General features: G+C 46.6%; 1 protein-coding gene across 1 annotated transcript in view; it reads left to right on the top strand.

Annotated features, from left to right (window-relative positions):
• The window catches only part of si:ch211-158d24.2 (multiple epidermal growth factor-like domains protein 9), a 25,844-nt gene extending 5,546 nt beyond the window's left edge, over nucleotides 1-20,298 (top strand). The window contains exons 2-6 of the mRNA XM_041862436.1: nucleotides 4,357-4,555; nucleotides 11,465-11,604; nucleotides 12,439-12,588; nucleotides 17,822-18,091; nucleotides 18,207-20,298. Of these exons, the coding sequence (XP_041718370.1) occupies nucleotides 4,434-4,555; nucleotides 11,465-11,604; nucleotides 12,439-12,588; nucleotides 17,822-18,091; nucleotides 18,207-18,724 (1,200 nt within the window). The 5' untranslated portion in view covers nucleotides 4,357-4,433 and the 3' untranslated portion in view covers nucleotides 18,725-20,298. The remainder of the gene's footprint in view (nucleotides 1-4,356; nucleotides 4,556-11,464; nucleotides 11,605-12,438; nucleotides 12,589-17,821; nucleotides 18,092-18,206) is intronic.

Here is a 20,298-nt window from a genome sequence, read left to right as displayed (position 1 = left end):
TTATGTGACTTGTTAAGCACATTTTTACTCCTGAACTTATTTAGGCATACCATAACAAAGGGCATTAATACTTATTGGCTCAAGACAATTCAGCTTTTAATTTCTAAAAAAATTAGTATTGAGATCAAATGTTTCAACCACGAAAAAATGTTGGCCAAAATCCATCCTTCTCCCACTGCCGGACACTGGGCTTCCTCTCATCACCATATTTGGTGGTAAATGGAAATGCCAACCGGTTGCTTCAGGTTTATACAGCTGCTGAAACATCAGGCTCATTGTTCAATCTGTGCTACTACCTAGCAATGGAAGGTGACACTTCCTTGCCTTCACTAAATAAAAAATGAAAACACTTTGCTATCACCCCCTTGTGAATGGGAGTGGGACCCGCGAGGATATCATATTACCAAAAGGTGTCTGCTACACCCAAAATCCCACTCCACCCACGTGCACGCACGCACGTAGATCAGCGGAGTGAAGCTTGTAGTAGCCTTAATATTGTAAGACAATATGGCAAAGACACTTTTTGGCCTAAATTAAAAACTACAGGTTTGGGTCAAATCTAATACAACACAGAGTGAAACCCTGTGCGTATGCCCGAGCGAGCGTGCGAGTGAGATTGGCAGCTACACGGCCCAGGATCTCACACAGTCTGGGGGGTGATCTTGGCTGACAGTTGTGCAGGGAAGATGGCTTCAGTGAATAAATGGAAAGCTGACAGTGCTCTCCAGGCTTGCATAACCATGCCCTTTCACTGTTACATAAAGCTGGAACAGTGGCCAGAGATGGAGAGCGCTAATCTGAGGAGGACACTACTGTTGCAGAAAATGACATGAAATCCCCTCTAATGGCCATGCCGACGTCTGAGAAGACGGCACAACAACGTGTTCTGAACGTTTAGAGCAGTAACGTTGGACAAAATGTACTATGTTAAGGTCAAACCCTTCCTATCTCACTGTACAGAAACATACAGGACTGTGCTAATAGCAAACGTAGCACAATACCATATTGGATCATAGGACACACTGTTGTACTTCAACACCCATTTGTTTCAATTTCAACCTCTACATGGACCTGAAAGGACAAGCAACTTTGTCAACACACTGGATTTCCAACTGTTCGTTTGCTCTAGTCATGTGCATAATATGACACAAATTCAGCAATTAACATTATTCCCCAAACCTCTATTTTTTGTTCTCAGCTTTCAATGTACAGTATTGTATAATGGTTTACAGTATGACAGCAGCCCTGCCTCCCCCAGCCTCCCACATCATTCTTGTAAATTAGGCTGTGTTAGTAGCAGCAACCTGTCTCCTCTCGTGGAAGAACAGCCCACATGCTCAAAGCACACCAATGGCAGCTTGGTATTTCCTCTGCATGTCATGAGGCAGTTTTGACTGTTTTCACATTTGTCTCCTGGAAAAACCGCAGCAGTCTCATGCAGCAGCAGTCAGTCTCTATCCTATCTCCTCATCCTCTGCGTCCCCCTTGTCACGATCGTCGTAGGAAGTAGACCAAGGCGCAGCGTGATGAACGAACATGTTTATTTATCATTAGCGATAAACAAGGACAGTAAACAAAAACAACAAACGACTCGTGAAGTCCACGGTACAAACACAAAACCAACTGGAACAAGAACCCACAAACACAAAGGGAAAAACAGACAGTTAAAATATGGCTCCCAATCAGAGACAACCAGCCACAGCTGACACTCGTTGCCTCTGATTGGGAGTCACTCAGGCCAACATAGAAATAAACAAACTAGAACTCCCAACATAGAAATACACCACATAGAACGAACACACCCTGGCTCAACATATAGAGTCCCAGCGCCAGGGTGTGACAGTACCCCCCCCTAAAGGCGCGGACTGCGACCGCGCCTCAACCAGAGCAAAACAGGGGAGGGCTGGGTGGGCCTTCCTCCTCGGCGGCGGTTCTGGCTCCGGGCTTGCCCACCACCCTCCAATAATCCCCCCATAACGCCCTTGGTCCGGTCTGGCCCCGCTGGCTGGAGCTGAACTGGACGTAGTATGAGCGGATAGCTTCAGCTCCGTTGTGGAGCAGTTGACCGGTACCTGATTAGGCACCGGTGACCCAGGCACGGGTTGTGCCGGACTGACGATACGCACACCTGGCTTGGTGCGTGGAGCAGGAACGGACCGGACCGGGCTGACGATGCGCACCCCTGACTTGGTGCGTGGAGCTGGAACGGGCCTCACCGGACTGACGACTCGCACCCCTGGCTTGGTGCGTAGAGCAGCGACGGGCCTTACCAGGCTGACGACTCGCACCCCTGGCTTGGTGCGAGTAGCAGGAACGGGCTGGACCAGGCTGACGACTCGCACCCCTGGCTTGGTGCGAGTGGCCGGAACGGGCTGGACCAGGCTGACGACTCGCACCCCTGGCTTGGTGCGAGTAGCAGGAACGGGCTGGACCAGGCTGACGACTCGCACCCCTGGCTTGGTGCGAGTGGCAGGAACAGGCCGGGCCGGGCTGGCGACGCACACCGTAGGCTTGGTGCGAGTGGCAGGAACAGGCCGGTCCGGGCTGGCGACGCGCACCGTAGGCTTGGTGCGAGTGGCAGGAACAGGCCGGGCCGGGCTGGCGACGCGCACCGTAGGCTTGGTGCGAGTGGCAGGAACAGGCCGGGCCGGGCTGGCGACGCTCACCGTAGGCTTGGTGCGGGTGGCAGGAACAGGCCGGGCCGGGCTGGCGACGCACACCGTAGGCTTGGTGCGAGGAGCAGGAACAGGCCGGACCGGGCTGGCGACGCACACCGTAGGCTTGGTGCGAGGGGCAGGAACAGGCCGGGCCGGGCTGGCGACGCGCACCGTAGGCTTGGTGCGAGTGGCAGGAACAGGCCGGGCCGGGCTGGCGACGCGCACCGTAGGCTTGGTGCGAGTGGCAGGAACAGGCCGGGCCGGGCTGGCGACGCGCACCGTAGATTTGGTGCGAGTGGCAGGAACAGGCCGGGCCGGGCTGGCGACGCACACCGTAGACTTGGTGTGAGTGGCAGGAACAGGCCGGGCCGGGCTGGCGACGCGCACCGTAGACTTGGTGCGAGTGGCAGGAACAGGCCGGGCCGGGCTGGCGACGCGCACCCTAGACTTGGTGCGAGTGGCAGGAACAGGCCGGGCCGGGCTGGCGACGCACCCCGTAGACTTGGTGCGAGTGGCAGGAACAGGCCGGGCCGGGCTGGCGACGCACACCGTAGGCTTGGTGCGAGGGGCAGGAACAGGCCGGACCGGGCTGGCGACGCACACCGTAGGCTTGGTGCGAGAGGCAGGAACAGGCCGGACCGGGCTGGCGACGCGCACCGTACATTTGGTGCGAGGGGCCGTAACAGGCCGGACCGTACTGGGGACACACACCACTGGCTCTACCCCGGGATCTGGAACGGGCCGGACCGGACTGGTAACACACCCCAGTACCTCTCGGCCGTGCCTCTAAACCTTCTTTCCCTACTTTGACCAGTGGCCCCCGTAACCTGGTGGCCTTCTGAATACGCCCCTTTCTGCCTCCGTCAGCCCCGTCGTCCATGCCCTGTGCCCCCCCCTAAATTTTTTTTGGGGTTGCCTCTCGTCAGCCCGACGACGACACTGATCACGCCGTTGCTCCTCTCTCCGTCGCCTCTCTACTGTCTCACTCCATGGCCGGTGATCCATCCCGGCCAGGATTTCCTCCCAGGTCCAGGACCCCTGCCCGTCTAAGATCTGCTCCCACGTCCAGGCTGCCTGCTCCTGGACACGCTGCTTGGTCCTGTGATAGTGGGTTCTTCTGTCACGATCGTCGTAGGAAGTAGACCAAGGCGCAGCGTGATGAACGAACATGTTTATTTATCATTAGCGATAAACACGGACAGTAAACAAAAACAACAAACGACTCGTGAAGTCCACGGTACAAACACAAAACCAACTGGAACAAGAACCCACAAACACAAAGGGAAAAACAGACAGTTAAAATATGGCTCCCAATCAGAGACAACCAGCCACAGCTGACACTCGTTGCCTCTGATTGGGAGTCACTCAGGCCAACATAGAAATAAACAAACTAGAACTCCCAACATAGAAATACACCACATAGAACGAACACACCCTGGCTCAACATATAGAGTCCCAGCGCCAGGGTGTGACACCCCTCCTCTTCCTCCATCTCTCTCTTGGAAACAGTCTGGAGAGAGGTGGAAGGAACACTCAGACTCCATGCTCATCGTACTTGAGCTCAAATAAATAATACATGGCCACTCAGCAGAGTCTACACGGTCATCCAGATCTGGCACTTCTCATAGTATATGTGTGTGTATACAGAATATCCTAGTGGTGCCGTTTCATAACAATCTCTTCCTCTCTGTCCCTGCAGAGTCTTTGTGTAACTGCAGCAGTGAGGGTGTTCTAGACGTGGATGACTGTGACAAGAAAACAGGCCAGTGTGTCTGCATGTCAGGGTACACTGGGCTGCTGTGTGAGGACTGTGAGGAAGGACACTTCACCAATGGCACCACTGGCTGCATACCCTGCGGTTGTGACTCCTACGGCGCTGTCAACCACCTATGTGACAGGTAAGAGCTCTAATGCACTAATGGCACTGGGAATTAAACACTATACATCCAGTATAGCGTACTACCAACCAAACCAGAATAAATTGTCATTTTTTAGTTCATATCTACTGCATCTTTGAGATGTAGTTTAGAAATCACAATGTATCAAATCTGTTTGAATAACTGATTTAGCAGACACTGTGCATAAAGACACTGCTCTGAAATATACATGAACTTGTCACACAGGATGATGTAGAGTTAGAGCGGCTCCAAATCTCTAGTGTTTATGATATACTGGAGCCATCTTGTGGTAGTCATTATCCTCCTGGTCTTGTTCAGCAGCCTGGCCGACCAGGCCACCATCCCCCTGGCCTTTGTAGAGAGAGACAGTTGGTTTGCCAGACCTCGGTTGGTTATAATAATATAATAATAATATGCCATTTAGCAGATCATTTTATCCAAAGCGACTTACAGTCATGTGTGCATACATTTTTACGTATGGGTGGTCCCGGGGATCGAACCCACTACCCTGGCGTTACAAGCGCCGTGCTCTACCAATTGAGCTACAGAGGACCACAGATTGGTTCTCATATCCTGAGCTAAACAACACACTGTCCCAGATGCAGCCTTACAGTTTGTCAGAAAGAGTGTGACTTGGAGAGAGGCAGCTTGTTTGGCTTAGGAACACGCTAAAAATAGCTGTTGTATTTTGGCTTCTAAACCTTTGGAAGGAATGTGTCTGGTCAGAAAGCTGAGTGAACATCCTTGTGATGTTTCTAATGCCCAGTGGCAGTGAATCAACCGTCAACATACAGCAGGTAGATAACCTAGAGCTTATGTTGTATTGTGCCAAATTAAGTTTATGACAAACATTTTATACATTCATGTAGGAATATACATGGGGCTCAAGCTGTAGGATTCAAATTCAGGGAGAAAACTGCTTATTGCCTCATTCCCTCATTTACCACAAAAACGGAATGAGTAGAGAATAGATCAAGTGAGAAGCGGGTGAAGGGGCAGCTAGGCCAGGGGGTTATTCTGAGGGCAGGAGCGTATGGGGCTAGCCCTGCCCTCACGCAGTAACACTAGCACACATAAAATGATCCTGCTCAGACAGTCTGAGCCTACACAGTGCAAACCCAGCTAGCGTAGCGTTGGTCTAACCCAGGCGAGGCCAGCTCTCTCCCAGCGGGTAAGCACTGTGATTTACATAGATTAGCTGGCTCCCAGACCCCCCCAGTCTCCCTCATGCTTTAGAGGATGCCTCTCATATACTGATGGACCATCCAGCCTTTCGTATTACAGTCATAGTCATATTCATCTTTTACTTTGGCAAATTGGCATTCTATCACATTTGCTTTTGGAACTCTGTAAGTGTGTCTGTGTGTTCTCGCTTAGGTCTATTTAATTGCATGGCCAGGAACAGAGGGCTTGGATTAAACTAATTACCTACTGGTTCCAGATCACAGCATAATTCTGATCTGATCCAGCCTGGAACCTGGGAGAGGACCAGGATGTCATTGGCTTGCAGACGTCTAGATCAGAGCTGCCTGCCTGGGATTTCAACTTGAGCTCTTTGTTCTTCACATTTCCTCAAGGACATGAACTGACCGGATCTAGGTTAAGCATGAGCATATTTCTGATCTGTATAGTGCCATAATCTTAAAGTAGAGCCACAGTTCTCTTCAGACAAACTGTAAATCAAATGAAAGTTGTTGAGGATGAGCTATTCGATGTGGTTGAAGCACGATATGAGATGTACTGTTTTGGTTTCAGTTGTTGTTGCTGTTATCTTGCATAGGAAGGATGTGCTCCTCTTGGTAGCAATAAGAATATTCTAGGCTCCCAGCCTACTAGACCATGTTGGTAGGAAGTTGCTACTTTTTAATTCACTCATCTGTAAGAAGCTATGTCTTACTGTGTCCCGCTGTGCTCTTTACCAAACTAGATCCACAGGGGTCCAACAACAAACATGGAAATAGATCCATCAGTCAAAACAAAAGTTACTGAGCTGTAGGCTCGTCTCAGAGCCTTCCGCCTTCCGTTGATCATTTGTTTTCAGGCGTGATGATTAGTGATAATGACTTGACCTCTGCCCATTAGGCTGATAGTTCATGACAATATGCTCATACAGTATGTGTGCATTTACAGACCGCAGACTGGAGGAGGTGAACCTGGCCAGTCTTGTCTTGAGCCCTTTTTTAAATCATGATCTGTGTTAACAACCTTAACATGTGAAGGTGATTTGATGGTAATCCTCAGCCTAACAGGATGGGTTTTGTACCAGTTTGTACTCCTGACTCTCTCCTGTAGTCTGATTCATCTAGGGCCTCAATACTAAATAATAATGAGTGCAGCATTGGAATCAGTGCCGACTGCACTTTCTGTCTCTCTGTGTAGGCTGGGGGCTTGACAAACAGATAAACTGTACAGGAACAGTTTGATAGAAATGGGACTAATCTCAAGCCTGTGGGAAAAACAAGCTGTTGCTAAGAGACAGTAGCATTGAGCCCCAGATGACATAGTAGGAGGCTTCATGTTACTGTATCTTAGCAACTAAATTAATGATTGTATTCTGATATGATGTGGTACTGCTCTGTAATCCACTACCATTATTTAGCTCCACAGTTATGTGAATATACTACCAAAAACAATTATGTTCTAGCTCAAATTACTTCCTTTTGCCATAAATGTTATATCAATAGTTTATTTGGGCCAATCCTTAGGGGCACTGTTTTGAAAGTTGCACATTTATTTTTCACCCTCGTCCTCTATGGAATGGGAACACAGTCTGTAATGAAATATTGATTTGGGTGCAGATGTTTCCTATTTCTTTAGTCTCTCTCTCTAATACAGTAGCCTAAACAAATTTCAATAACACTTTTTTATGTTTGCATATTTCTTGTCAGGAAGGAATTGAGAGATTGCGAGCCATTTTGTATGAATATGAAAACACGCCTTGGTGTAAATGTGTTTCGGGTGCTTTAATGTCTTTATTTTGGGATATTTAGTTGAAAAAGCACTCTCTTTTCAACGATTCCGGCGCAAACCTCTCCCTTTTCATGTGGGTTTGATTGAACAAGTTAGAATTACTGGGGCAATCAATGGAAACCCGGGGAGATCCCTCTCAATATCCTCCCTTCTCTTTGATGGGGTCATGTCATCATGAACCAGTTTAACAGAGCACTGTCGGGGGAGCCAAAGGGGTTGGCACCAAAATGATGTATCAGTTCATGCATTGATATCCTTTTGTCACACCTGATATTAACTGTTACTGTTTTCTCCAGAGCGACATGCTAGCCTCTTGATCTAGTGGTGCATGCAGTTTGCTCCGAAGTGCAGGTAGTAGGTAGATGCATGGTATCCAAACCTGACAGGACTCTCCTGGTATATGCTACACCGGCACAGCTGTGTGCCTTCTCTGACGGGGAGGAAGAACGAAGGGTAGAGTGCTGTGTAGGAAGAGGCCGAGTGACAGGCCACCGCAGGCGACCAACCCAACACTCACATTAGCAGGAGGCAGCATCCCATGCTGTATTAGTGGCAAGGACCCAGTGGGGAGGCTTTGTTGCTTTAATGGCTGGAGTGCAGTGCAGTGGCCATGACTGCTAGCACATTGTGCCAGGCTTTACTCTGAGCTGAGTTACATAACTGGCCCAATGTGTGATCCTGAGCCAGGAGCGCTCTGGAATGGATCACCACTCTTGGCCCTTGTTGTTGTTAAACATTCTCTCTCTGAAGATCTGACAGTGTGAGCCCTGACTCTAAAACATGCTTAGTGTAGAACAGTGCGTGTCTTTCCTGACTGGCGACCATTCTCCTCCCGCATGGTGTATATGAGAACACTTAGGTTGCATTTCTGACTGCTGTTTCCCAGTGGTTAAAGAGGATGCAGTCAGCTCTGCAGCACAGATATGTGCTCAGTCTATTGTGATTCCCCAGTCATGCGCAAGCAATGTATGGCCGGCATCGCCATGGCAGCAGCAGAACAGGGTTAAGCTAAGCCTGGTTGCCATGTAATACTGACCTAGTTAATATGCGTCTATAACACGGAGCAGAGTGGCTGGGCTACACAGTCTGAAGCCCAATGAAAACACACCAAAACAACCCCCTCCTCCCCCTGGTGACACTAGGTGGGTGGTAGTTGTGAGTGAATGACTAGCATTTCAACCATATCCTGGTTTTAGGATACATTTCCATAGAGACCCCAGCCTTACCAACCTTGCTCATCTCTGTTGTGCCCTGGTCTGGGAATGTCTGTTTGAATGGATCCTAGGGTTGTTATTTCCTCTAGTCACAATAACTACTCCCAGAATGCTTTTCCCAGCTACAATATCAAGTATTTGTCAGGTCATCTTCCATCAAACATATTAGATTACATTTAAACGTTTCATTGTGGCTCAGCAGATACCATCACAGATGGTGGCTTCTAGGGTGTCATCACTGGTTGGTTTGGGGTGGTTGGTTTGATACCAGTCGGGGAATTGGGCCACCAAGGATGAGATCAGTGCTGTCGTACAACACTGTTTACGTCTCGCCAAAAACATATTAAATTATGAGATTTTCTCACCATCTGCTCTCTTTGGCGAGAAAAGAAAAGCTTCTTACATCAGAGAGACTGAATCACTGACAGTGATACTGGGAACCTGCCTCCAAATTTCTTGTGTGCTTTTTACCAAATAAGCAAGGTGTCAGGAATATTCGTACTATATAAGCAGTGCTGTTGATTATGCAGCATTTAGGGATACAAAATTCTGGTAACTTTCCCAAAATTCGCAGGTTTTCCAGAAATCCTGGTTGGAGAATTCCAGATTTCCTGCTTATTCCCTCCTGATTCTGGGAGTCTTTCAAATGTGATTTCTGAAGAACCTGAGAAAGTTACAGGAATTTTGCAACCATAGCAACAGAAAATAGCAATTACTTCTCTACTGTGTCACATTCCTATGGCTCACTCTCCTCTCCGCCTCCAATCCCATGGAGTCATATGATGGTGCATGTGTGTTTTTGTCTTTTTTTTGGGGGGGGGGGTTCATGGTTGTTTGAATGTGTGTCTCTGTCTGTGTTTATTTCGAGCTGCTTAACTCCTAGCCTTGTTCTTCCCATCAGGCTACACACGGCCCACTAAGCATTACCATCAACATAACATTTGCATCAATAGCAGTGTTTTAATACTGCCTCATTTGAACAAGGCCCACACACTCATGGGAAGGCATTGAGGCAACTGCTCTGTCATTTCTTGGGCTTGATTGTTATTTGCTCGTTGTAGTCCACAGATCTATTCTGTTGATTGTTTTGGGTGAAAGGGAGTGATCAGGCATGACTCTTCTCTGTGTGTTTTTCCTTTGAGACTCGGGGATCAGCACACAGGACGATTGGAATCAGAGAGCGTGTGTGTGTAGCCTATAGATGTGCAGCCTGACATATTTTCTGTGAACGAACAACCCCATTCCTTTTCCCCCCAGTGTCTCATGTGCTGTACAATTCAATATAAGCTTCAGCTTGTATGTTTTGCAGGCTGGCCACGCAGCAGTATGTGGAATGTGCAGGTGAAATGCAGTGGTGTGTGTAGGCATTAGGACAGAACGCATTAGCGAATGAAATAAGTGTTCAAAGCTCGACAGTGTGCTAAAGAGCTGAAGTTTAATTGGATTTAAGTGGGCTAGAGCAAGACTGGATAATCAAATAGAAAGCACCCTGTAGTTCCAGCTGTCAGCAATCATACGCATCATCATCATCAGCACACTAACACATTGTTTGGTTTTAGCCCGCAATTTTATTACCTCAAATTTACATAGACAATAAACAGATGACAAACTGTATTTATTCTTCTCTTTAATTTGGAATCATTGATTACTTTCATCTCCTTCCAAAAGGCATTGTACTGTAATCAAAACTACAGTGAATTCTCTGTAATGATTGTACTGTAATCAAAACCATAGTGAATTATCTGTAATGAATTATTTGCCTATTGTTTTTAGATCATAGCCCAACCCTGCAGAGCCTCACTGTACCATTCAGGGTTAGTTATGAGCTGCATGTCAGTCCATGATGACCAGAGACCACTGGGTGTGAATTAGTTATTGCTTGAGACATAACCCTTTCATAACCCCTTCTCTTTGGGCATAGCTGCTCTTTCTACCCAGCAGGAGATAGGGCTGTGTAGGAGGGGGTTTGTCCTTTTGTGTCTTGCTGAGAGCGCTTGAGACGTGCTGAATGCTTGAAGAGGGTCCCACAGGTACCCTGACCTATGCACTCCTCAAGGTCACTGTCTAATAGAGTATATGAGGGGAAAACCTGTCAGAAAGAGGCCCTGTGAGGCTGAGTTATCATGCCTGGCCTGTAGGCTGTGGGATCCAGGCAGCCTCTCAGTCTCCAGCCTTGGACCAGATGTTCCTAGAGTGCTCCAATCTGTGGTCCAGACTCTACCATGCTTCCCTGCCCCCAGAACATGCCAACCATGTTAGTGGAATTAAATAGACAGCTTTGAACTGTGGAGGATGGGAGGCTAACCCATGCCATTGAACCCGTCTGGAGTAGCTGTGCTCTGTTCACGACGGAGGGAAGGATCTGGTTTTTATTTTTTTAAACAAAACTACAAGTTACAAATTTCAACATTACAACCACAACAATCTCTTCATTCAATCAAAACATAAAGGGCAGGGAGTGTTATGGGAGTTATGGGTAGCAGATGGATTGATGGGAGAAACCACTCAGGGGGAACCTGCAGGATGTCATGTGTGAAACCATTAGAATAATCTGGGCACAGAATGTCATGGCTAATGCAATCCTAACCAAATAGTGCAGTTTCACTGTCAGACTGTAGAGAGCTCTCAAACCCAGCATTACAGCTAGGCTGTTACAAAACCTAAAGGCTGGATAATCAAATATGTGATGTGATCGTATGTTGACTGTGCTCTCCTGTTCTTTCAGCTCAGGGATGTGTGTGTGTAAGACGGGAGTGTACGGGCCCAAGTGTGACGAGTGCCACCCAGGCTTCTTCCGTTTCAGCAGCACTGGGTGCCAACCCTGCCAGTGCAACAGCCTTAGTAACTACTGCCACCCGCAATCTGGTGAGTCATCCACTACACCACACCTTCTATCTACAAACCACAACCATAACAATCACATTTTCTTCTCCCTGCTACACAATAATCCTGTTTGTTTGTGTGTGTGTCCGTTCCCCCATCCTGGGTATTGTTGTATGAGTGGACACTTATTGAGAGGTTTGGAGGGGTCAAGGTGGATGGGATTGTAGAACCCATCTGTCTGCCATTGTGATGCAGAAGAATGATAAATAATGTGGTTGTACTTCCTTGCTCAGGTCTGACATCATCGACAATGACCCTCTGTCAGCCAGGGAGCGTTACATAAGAAACATGAGGGTATGCAAAACACACTAGACTGTCTCTTCCAGATTAACATGAGAGTGACCTGTTCCATTTCAATCTGAATACTGGAAAATCAAGCTGATTTGTTCCTACCTCTATAGGGTCATTGTTTTTAGATAAGAGTGATAGAGGTGTCCTCTATCGAGAAGGACAGAGAAAACAAGTGTTTACTGTATTCCTTCATTTAGAGAACATCTGCAATGCCCCAATATACAGAATAATTTCATATCCCATAGAGAAGTATTGGTTCCTATTCCACAAAAACCCCTCAACTCCATTACTATGTAACAGGCAACTAAACAGTCTGGGGCTCAAATTCAAATCGGCAGGATAGTAGTATTTGCTGGATTAACGGTTTCTATACTATACAAACAAAAGCACCAATGTTCAGGTGTGGTCAATAAATAGCATATATCATAGTCCCTACATTGAAGAAACAGACCCCTGTTTTCAAAATATGTTAGCATAGGAAATGGTCATTAACTTTTAACCATAACTTCCCCTCCTTTTCCACAGGCATCTGTCTGAACTGCCAGGGCAACACTCAAGGACCCAACAGTGCGGAATGCAAGCCCAGATTCTACTGCAGCTCTGGTGCTGCCACTACCGATGCCTGTGTCCCCTGCCCCTGCTCCAACACCACCTCCACTGGCACCTGTCACACTGGTGAGTAGCCACTATCCCCTGCCTCAGTAGTGCCCTTCTTAGGTCACATATTAGTACTCTTGCCAGTCTGGTTGCTAGGCTGGTGTACCTGTCAACATGTCTTGGTGTGCTCTGCCTGGGCAAGAGGGAGTAACCGCAGAAGGGATTGACCCAGAATTCTGGGGGGGCCTAAACAGAATTACATATACACTGAGTGTACAAAACATTAGGAACACCTTAATATTGAGTTGCACACCCTTTTGGCCTCAATTCGTCGGGGTATGGACTCTACAAGGTGTTCAAAGCATTCCACAGGGATGCTGGCCCATGTTGACTCAGGTTGGCTGGATGTCTTTTCTTGATACAAACGGGAAACTGTTGAGCGTGAAAAACCCAGAAGCGTTGCAGTTTTTTACACACTCAAACCGGAGCGCTTGGCATCTACTACCGTACCCTGTTCAAAGACAATATTTTGTCTTGCCCATTCACCCTCTGAATGGCACACATACACAATCCATGTCTCAATTGTCTCAAGGCTTCAAAATCCTTCTTTAACCTGTCTCCTCCCCTTCATCTACACTGATTTGAAGTGAATTAACAAGTGACATCAATAAGGGATCATAGCTTTCACCTGGATTCACCTGGTCAGTCTGTCATGGAAAGAGCAGGTGTTCCTAATGTTTTGTACACCCAATGTAGAATCCCTTAGTCTAATACAATCTCTGTGGGCCTAATAGTGAAGATTTGTCGTTTAACTTTCAAAATGTATTACATTAACATGATGTTTTAATCTGATTGTCCACCACTACAAAATGCTCTTGTAAACCTGGCTACCTGCGCACGTTCGTCCGCTCTAAAATAATCCCTGCATCCATAGGCTTCAGTGCACTGTGCACACGCCATTTGAGGAATGGAAAAAGACATCTGTAACAAAACACCAAAACATTTGCTGATTTTCATTCATTAGGCCTACACTTGTAACCTGAATTGATGCATCCACTGTCCGCGTGCGTCTCGGCCACTCATCTCTGCCTTCACAAAATGTCGAACCATACCACATTTTGGAACATATTCCACACGTTTTCAAGTCCATTCGTACATTTTTCATGCGGGTGACATGAGGAAATTATAAATAATAGTGTAATAGCCTAAGGTTTTTGTTTTGGATTATTATGATAGGTTAATATTCAACCGGTACAGCGTACCCCCACTATTGTGAACTCTCCAACAGCAAAACACCATCAACAGTCACTGCCAGGGATGAATGCTCTGGTCCCCATTACTATAACCCCATTCGCAAGGATACTGTTTGTCTTTCACAGATAATTGCAATTTACTTGTGATGGTTTGCCAAAGCATCAATATCTGGACCCTTTGGTTGACAATGTTTAATCCCACCTATCTGTCTTCTCCCTGCTGGTGTTGGTATGTTAGGGCCTAACAGTGGATGGGTCTCTTCACATCAGCAAAATCACAAATGTCTCATGTAGACATGTATTCGATATTATGTTTTAACCAAGCAAGCCAGCATTGGTTTGTACCCATCATAACCTGGTAACTCAGCAGATGAGGCCTGAGCCTTGGAGCCACAGACATACGTAGAGTCCCTGTCTGTCTATCTGTCACCGTCTTTCACCTCTCACAGTCCTCCCCACCTCTGATCTGACCAATCAGCCGCAGCCATGTGACTGCTGACAGCCTCCCATTGGGTCCTAGCAGCCTGGCAACAGCCATGTGGAGAGGGTTCTGAGGCCTGTCAGGTTGTGTTTGCCCAGCCAGGGTCGAGTGCCGAAGGGGCTGAGCTGAACAGCTATGTCACTGGACAGGGAGGGGAAGGGGGACACACACACCAGGCCGAGGTTGAGCTGAACATAGAGCACAGCCGGGCCACTTCACAGCAAGCTAGTCAGGCAGTAGAACAGAGGGGGGATGGCACCACACCACGGCTCCTGGAATTAACAAGGCAGCAGTAGGGTGATAATGTGGTGTATGAGTAATCAACAAAAGCCTCAGTTAGAGGTTGCCCTGGCAACAGTGACAAATCCACAATGCAGTATCGATAGAGAGATGGGTCACTCATATTAAATGATCTGTGTGTAGCCTCTCTTTTCTCAAAGGTAAACGATGGCCTGACTCATTCATCCTAAGGCAAATAAAACATTGACTTACACTACCAGTCAAAAGTTTGGACACACATACTCATTCAAGGGTTTTTCTTTATTTGTACTATTTTTTACATTGTAGAATAATAGTGAAGACATCAAAACTATGAAATAACACAGATGGAATCATGTAGTAACCAAAAAAGTGTTAAACAAATCAAAATATATGTTATATTTGAGATTCTTCAAATAGCCACCCTTTGCCTTGATGACAGCTTTGCACACTCTTGGCATTCTCTCAACCAGCTTGACCTGGAATGCTTATCCAACAGTCTTGAAGTAGTTCCCACATATGCTGAGCACTTGTTGGCTGCTTTTCCTTCACTATGCCGTCCGACTCATCCCAAACCATCTCAATTGGGTTGAGGTCGGGGGATTGTGGAGGCCAGGTCATCTGATGCAGCACTCCATCACTCTTCCTTCTTGGAGAGTGATTCTTCAAATAGCCACCCTTTGCCTTGATGACAGTTTTGCACACTCTTGGCATTCTCTCAACCAGCTTCATGAGGTAGTCACCTGGAATGCATTTAAATTAACAGGTGTGCCTTCTTAAAAGTTAATTTGTGGAATTTCTTTCCTTCTTAATGAGTTTGAGCCAATCAGTTGTGTTGTGACAAGGTGGGGGGTATACAGAAGATAGCCCTATTTGGTAAAAGACCAAGTCCATATTATGGAAAGAACAGCTTAAATATGCAAAGAGAAACAACAGTCCATCATTACTTTAAGGTCAGTCCATACGGAAAATGTCAAGAACTTTGAAAGTTTCTTCAAGTGCAGTCGCAAAAACCATCAAGCACTATGATGAAACCGCCACAGGAATGGGAGACCCAGAGTTACCTCTACTGCAGAGGATAAGTTAATTAGAGTTACCAGCCTCAGAAATTGCAGCCCAAATAAATGCTTCACAGAGTTCAAGTAACGGACACATCTCAACATCAACTGTTCAGAGGAGACTGTGAATCAGGCCTTCATGGTCGAATTGCTGCAAAATAACCACTACTAAAGGATACCAATAATAAGAAGAGACTTGCTTGGGCCAAGAAACACAAGCAATGGACATTAGACCGGTGGAAATGTGTCCTTTGGTCTGGAGTCCAAATTTGAGATTTTTGGTTCCAACCGCCGTGTCTTTGTGAGACGCGGTGTGGGTGAACGGATGATCTCCGCATGTGTAGTTCCCACCGTAAAGCATGGAGGAGGAGGTGTTATGGTGTGGGGGTGCTTTGCTGGTGACACTGTCTGTGATTTATTTAGAATTCAAGGCACACTTAACCAGCATGGCTACCACAACATTCTGCAGCGATCCCATCTGGTTTGGGCTTAGTGGGACTATCATTCGTTTTTTAACAGGACAATGACCCAACACACCTCCAGGCTGTGTAAGGGCTATTTGACCAAGAAGGAGAGTGATGGAGTGCTGCATCAGATGACCTGGCCTCCACAATCCCCCAACCTCATCCCAATTGAGATGGTTTGGGATGAGTCGGACGGCAGCGTGAAGGAAAAGCAGCCAACAAGTGCTCAGCATATGTGGGAACTCCTTCAAGACTGTTGGAAAAGCATTCCAGGTGAAGCTGGTTGAGAGAATGCCAAGAGTGTGAAAAGCTGTCATCAAGGCAAAGGGTGCCTATTTGAAGAATCTCAAATAAAATATGACATATATTTGATTTGTGTAACACTTTTTTGGTTACTACATGATTCCATAGGTGTTATTTCATAGTTTTGATGTCTTCACTATTATTCTACAATGTAGAAAATAGTAAAAATCAAGAAAAACCCTTGAATGAGTAGGTGTGTCCAAACTTTTGACTGGTACTGTATATTTGTGTGTGCATGAAAAGGAAGTGCAGGCCTGTCAGTGGCTGAGCTGGCTGTATAGCAGTAGCGAGGGAGGATGGTATTGGATAAATATCCAGGTCAGGTTGTTGAGTCAGTATCCATATGTGAAGGTCCTTTGCCCCCAGCCGTCACCGTGCTGACTGGGTCATGTTCTCTCCTGGTGACATAACATGTTTCACTCTGACTGCAGTGTTTCCACTGACAACGGCCCAGGGTTAAACCCGACCAATCAGACACTGCCTATAGATAAGAGGTGTTATCACTCCTAGACTTCATTGGTCTAGCGCTCATCTAGGATTTTAATTGTCGCTTTAAAAGTGTGTCTGTTGTGGGCACAATTATTGGTCCATAAGTCGGAAAGATCTTGAGCAGACTTAAGCCTGCAGCACACATTTAGGGTACCATTGAGGATGTGGCTTAGGGTACCATTGAGTATGTCGCTATTTTCTCTATTACGTTGCTTAGTAGGAGGGGATCAACACTTACGCTAATGACATATAGCAAGCTTGATTACTGTGCTCAATAATATTTGGTGTCAGACCTCCTGGTACTTAATGGATGTGCTTACAGCAGAAGGGGATATATAACAGTTAGTGATGCCATTAGGAGAGAAGGAAGGGCACTGTATAGTAGCATCATATTACTAAGGACCAGAGGCTGGAGGAGAAAGCTGACCCTGGAGGAGACTGACATCTCATGATAATGAGGAGTGATGATGATGCTCTGATACAAGGGATCAGTCTTTAGAAACGATTAAAGTGAATTTGATTCCGGGCCGTAAAGACGCGTGTTTGTGGAACAGTCTTTTTTCCACACTTAAGCCATATCTTTCTCTGATTACATCGGTGGTCGTGTGTGGCTCAGAGCATGGTGCTTGCAACGGCAAGTGTTGTGGGTTCAATTCCCACTGGAGCCACCCATACAAAAACTCTTTGGATAGGTGTCTGCTAAATGGCATATATTATTATTATCGTTGAATCTTTTCTCTGAAACTTTTGGGGTAGGTTAAAAATGCGTCTGAGCAACAGAAGACATTTGTATTATTAGCTAGGGTACTCTTATATAGCCCACGTGTAGCCCTTAAGTAGCCTATAGTAGACTAGAGACACTGCCATAGGGCTTACCTTTTGCGTTGTACAGTATTACAAACCAATCTGTCTTTGGCATTCTGGTGCCACCTAGTGGTAGTACATCAGCCAAGTCTCTTATGATTTATGATTGACATATATTTGTGTGTGTTTTTGTTTACCTAGATTCTGATGGGTTCCCAGTGTGTGACCAGTGCCTGTCTGAATACAGCGGTCAGCAGTGTAACCGGTGCAAGGCTGGCTTCTACAGTGCCAACAGTGGGTGTGTCCCCTGCGACTGCAGTGGGAACGCAGACCCTATGGGCCCGGCCCAGCTCTGCCACCCTGACACTGGCCACTGCCTGAGCTGCACCAACAACACCACGGGGCCTCAATGCCAGCTTTGTGCCGCCGGCTTCACAGGGGACGCCCACGCCCACAACTGCACCCGCCCAGGTAAGTGTCATCCAATAATTTGGTGCAGAGGAGTATTAGTAGTTGTGAAGCTATTGCATGAGCCATGAGTAGCTCAATTCATGCCCATTCACATTGTAAATAATTTGTTTTTTAGCATCACGGATAATTCCTACGCCAGAGCCTGTGACAACAACCGAGGCCCCTAAAACCAACACCACCACCCCTGCTCCAACCCCCAGCAGCAAGGGCCTGACCTCCACGGTGCCCACCAGTTTTCCCCCCTCCACCACCAACTCCAGCACCCTGCTGAGCGTAGCAACCACCCAGGCCCTGCTCACCAGCCTGGGCAGCCCCTCAGACAACACCACAGCCGCCCTCACAGAGGTCTCCTGGACCCAGTTCAACATCATCGTCCTGGCCGTCATCATCCTTGTGGTGGTGGTGCTTCTGGGCTTTGTGGGAGGGGTGTACACCTACCGAGAGTACCAGAACCGCAAGCTCAACGCTCCCTTCTGGACCATCGAGCTGAAGGAGGACAACATCAGCTGCAGCAGTTACCATGACAGCATTCCCAACGCTGACGTATCGGGCTTGCTGGAGGACGAGGCCAACGAGGTGGCACCCAACGGCCAGCTGGCTCTCACCACCCAGGGCAACTGCTACAAGGCCTAGCCCACAGGGCAGACAGACTGCACACTGCGTACAGACTGGACACACCGAGAGGCTTCCGGCCTGGCTGCCTGCCTCACAGGACAGAGACATGAAATGGATAAAGACTTTCAAAGCTGCTGGACACCAAACCCAAAGCCAATGTGTAACTCGAGATTCTGCATAAGGCCATTTGAACCAACAGACTGACAGAGGAAAAAGGGATGGTATGTTTCTGTTGGTTTTGTCCTGGCAAAAGATTACAAGATTATTTTACGTTTTGGGCTCCATTTCAGATTTAAGTGATTCATGTAAAAGAAGAAGTCAATGAAGGGTCCAAAGAAGAGTAGACTGTTTTACTTCAGTTGTGCCTGCAGAGGGCACTGTTAAAGACGTGGATGGTTGTGGTAATGGGGTGTTTGCCCATGCAAGAGTAGAGGACCATGTCTCTGTTGTATGGACACTGTTCCTTATGCAGCTCAATGGACATCAGACCACTCATCAGGAGACCGAGCATTTCAGAACCTTTTAAAACAGACTAATAGTTTAAGTTATAACTTGAACAGAGATCTGGTCCAGACAATGATTGTTATTTAATTAATTGTATTTATTGTTTCAAGTTTTGTTCTTGGGATAAATGTTCCACGTGTAAGATGGTACATGGTAGGTGGAACATGGTATTTTAACTTGTGTGCTATATTAAGAAGTGCAAAATGATTTCATGTATATGTATTTTTTGTTAGTTATTGGGAAAAGTGACGGCTGCTGGCTTAATGACCTCGTCTTTTGTTTTCGGTTGTATCCTGGATGAAGAATTGCCAGGTCCTAACCTTGAGTATTAACAAGGAGTGTTTAGATGATAAAACAAGCATACCTTGTATCCTCTCTCTACTCAGTACTGTGCAGGGCAGTCTGTCCCATTGCTTGTTATGATCATCACTTTGAGCTTTTTACTGATGGTGTGCTAATCTGCTGGTTTGAGAAATGTCTACCTCAACAGAAGTTGTTGAACATGTTCTTGCTCAAAAAGTAGTCCTAGTCTATTTAAGCAGGTTTCATTAAGTAATCCACTTCTAGGACAAAATTATGCCAGCCTCAATTTCTTATGTAGTCTTATCAGTACAAAATAGACTGATCTTGGTAATGTATTGCTGGCAGCATCACTATTAATCCTGCTCGTGCTTTTATGTTGTTTATAAACTACAATGATATCTAGGATTTGTTTCTGTAAAAAGTATAATTAATGGGTTAAGTTATTAAGGGAACTCACTCCTCAGGTACTGCCTCTTTCCCCAGTGTGATCACTGTAAATAAGAGTAGGACATTGTACAGATGAATGTGAATAGGATCATTATTATTGTACAGGTAGAGTGCACTCAGAACAGTCGGTACCCGTACACTAAAAGGCTCCAATATGGTCTGGGCACAGTCCACACAGGAAATGAATTATAAAAAGACCTACCCTCTGTATTGTCTTGCAGGATACATGTCATCATCCCTAACTACTGTTTTCAGTTAAATTATTCATGGGAATTGTGTAAATACCACAAACTGAAAATGTCACACACAATGCTAAATAAAAGAGGGTTTCTTGCTTA

Source organism: Coregonus clupeaformis, chromosome 18, assembly GCF_020615455.1.
Source record: "Coregonus clupeaformis isolate EN_2021a chromosome 18, ASM2061545v1, whole genome shotgun sequence".
Lineage (NCBI taxonomy): Eukaryota > Metazoa > Chordata > Actinopteri > Salmoniformes > Salmonidae > Coregonus > Coregonus clupeaformis.
The sequence above is the reverse complement of the archived record's forward strand: the minus strand, read 5'-3'. Positions and strand labels throughout refer to the sequence as shown.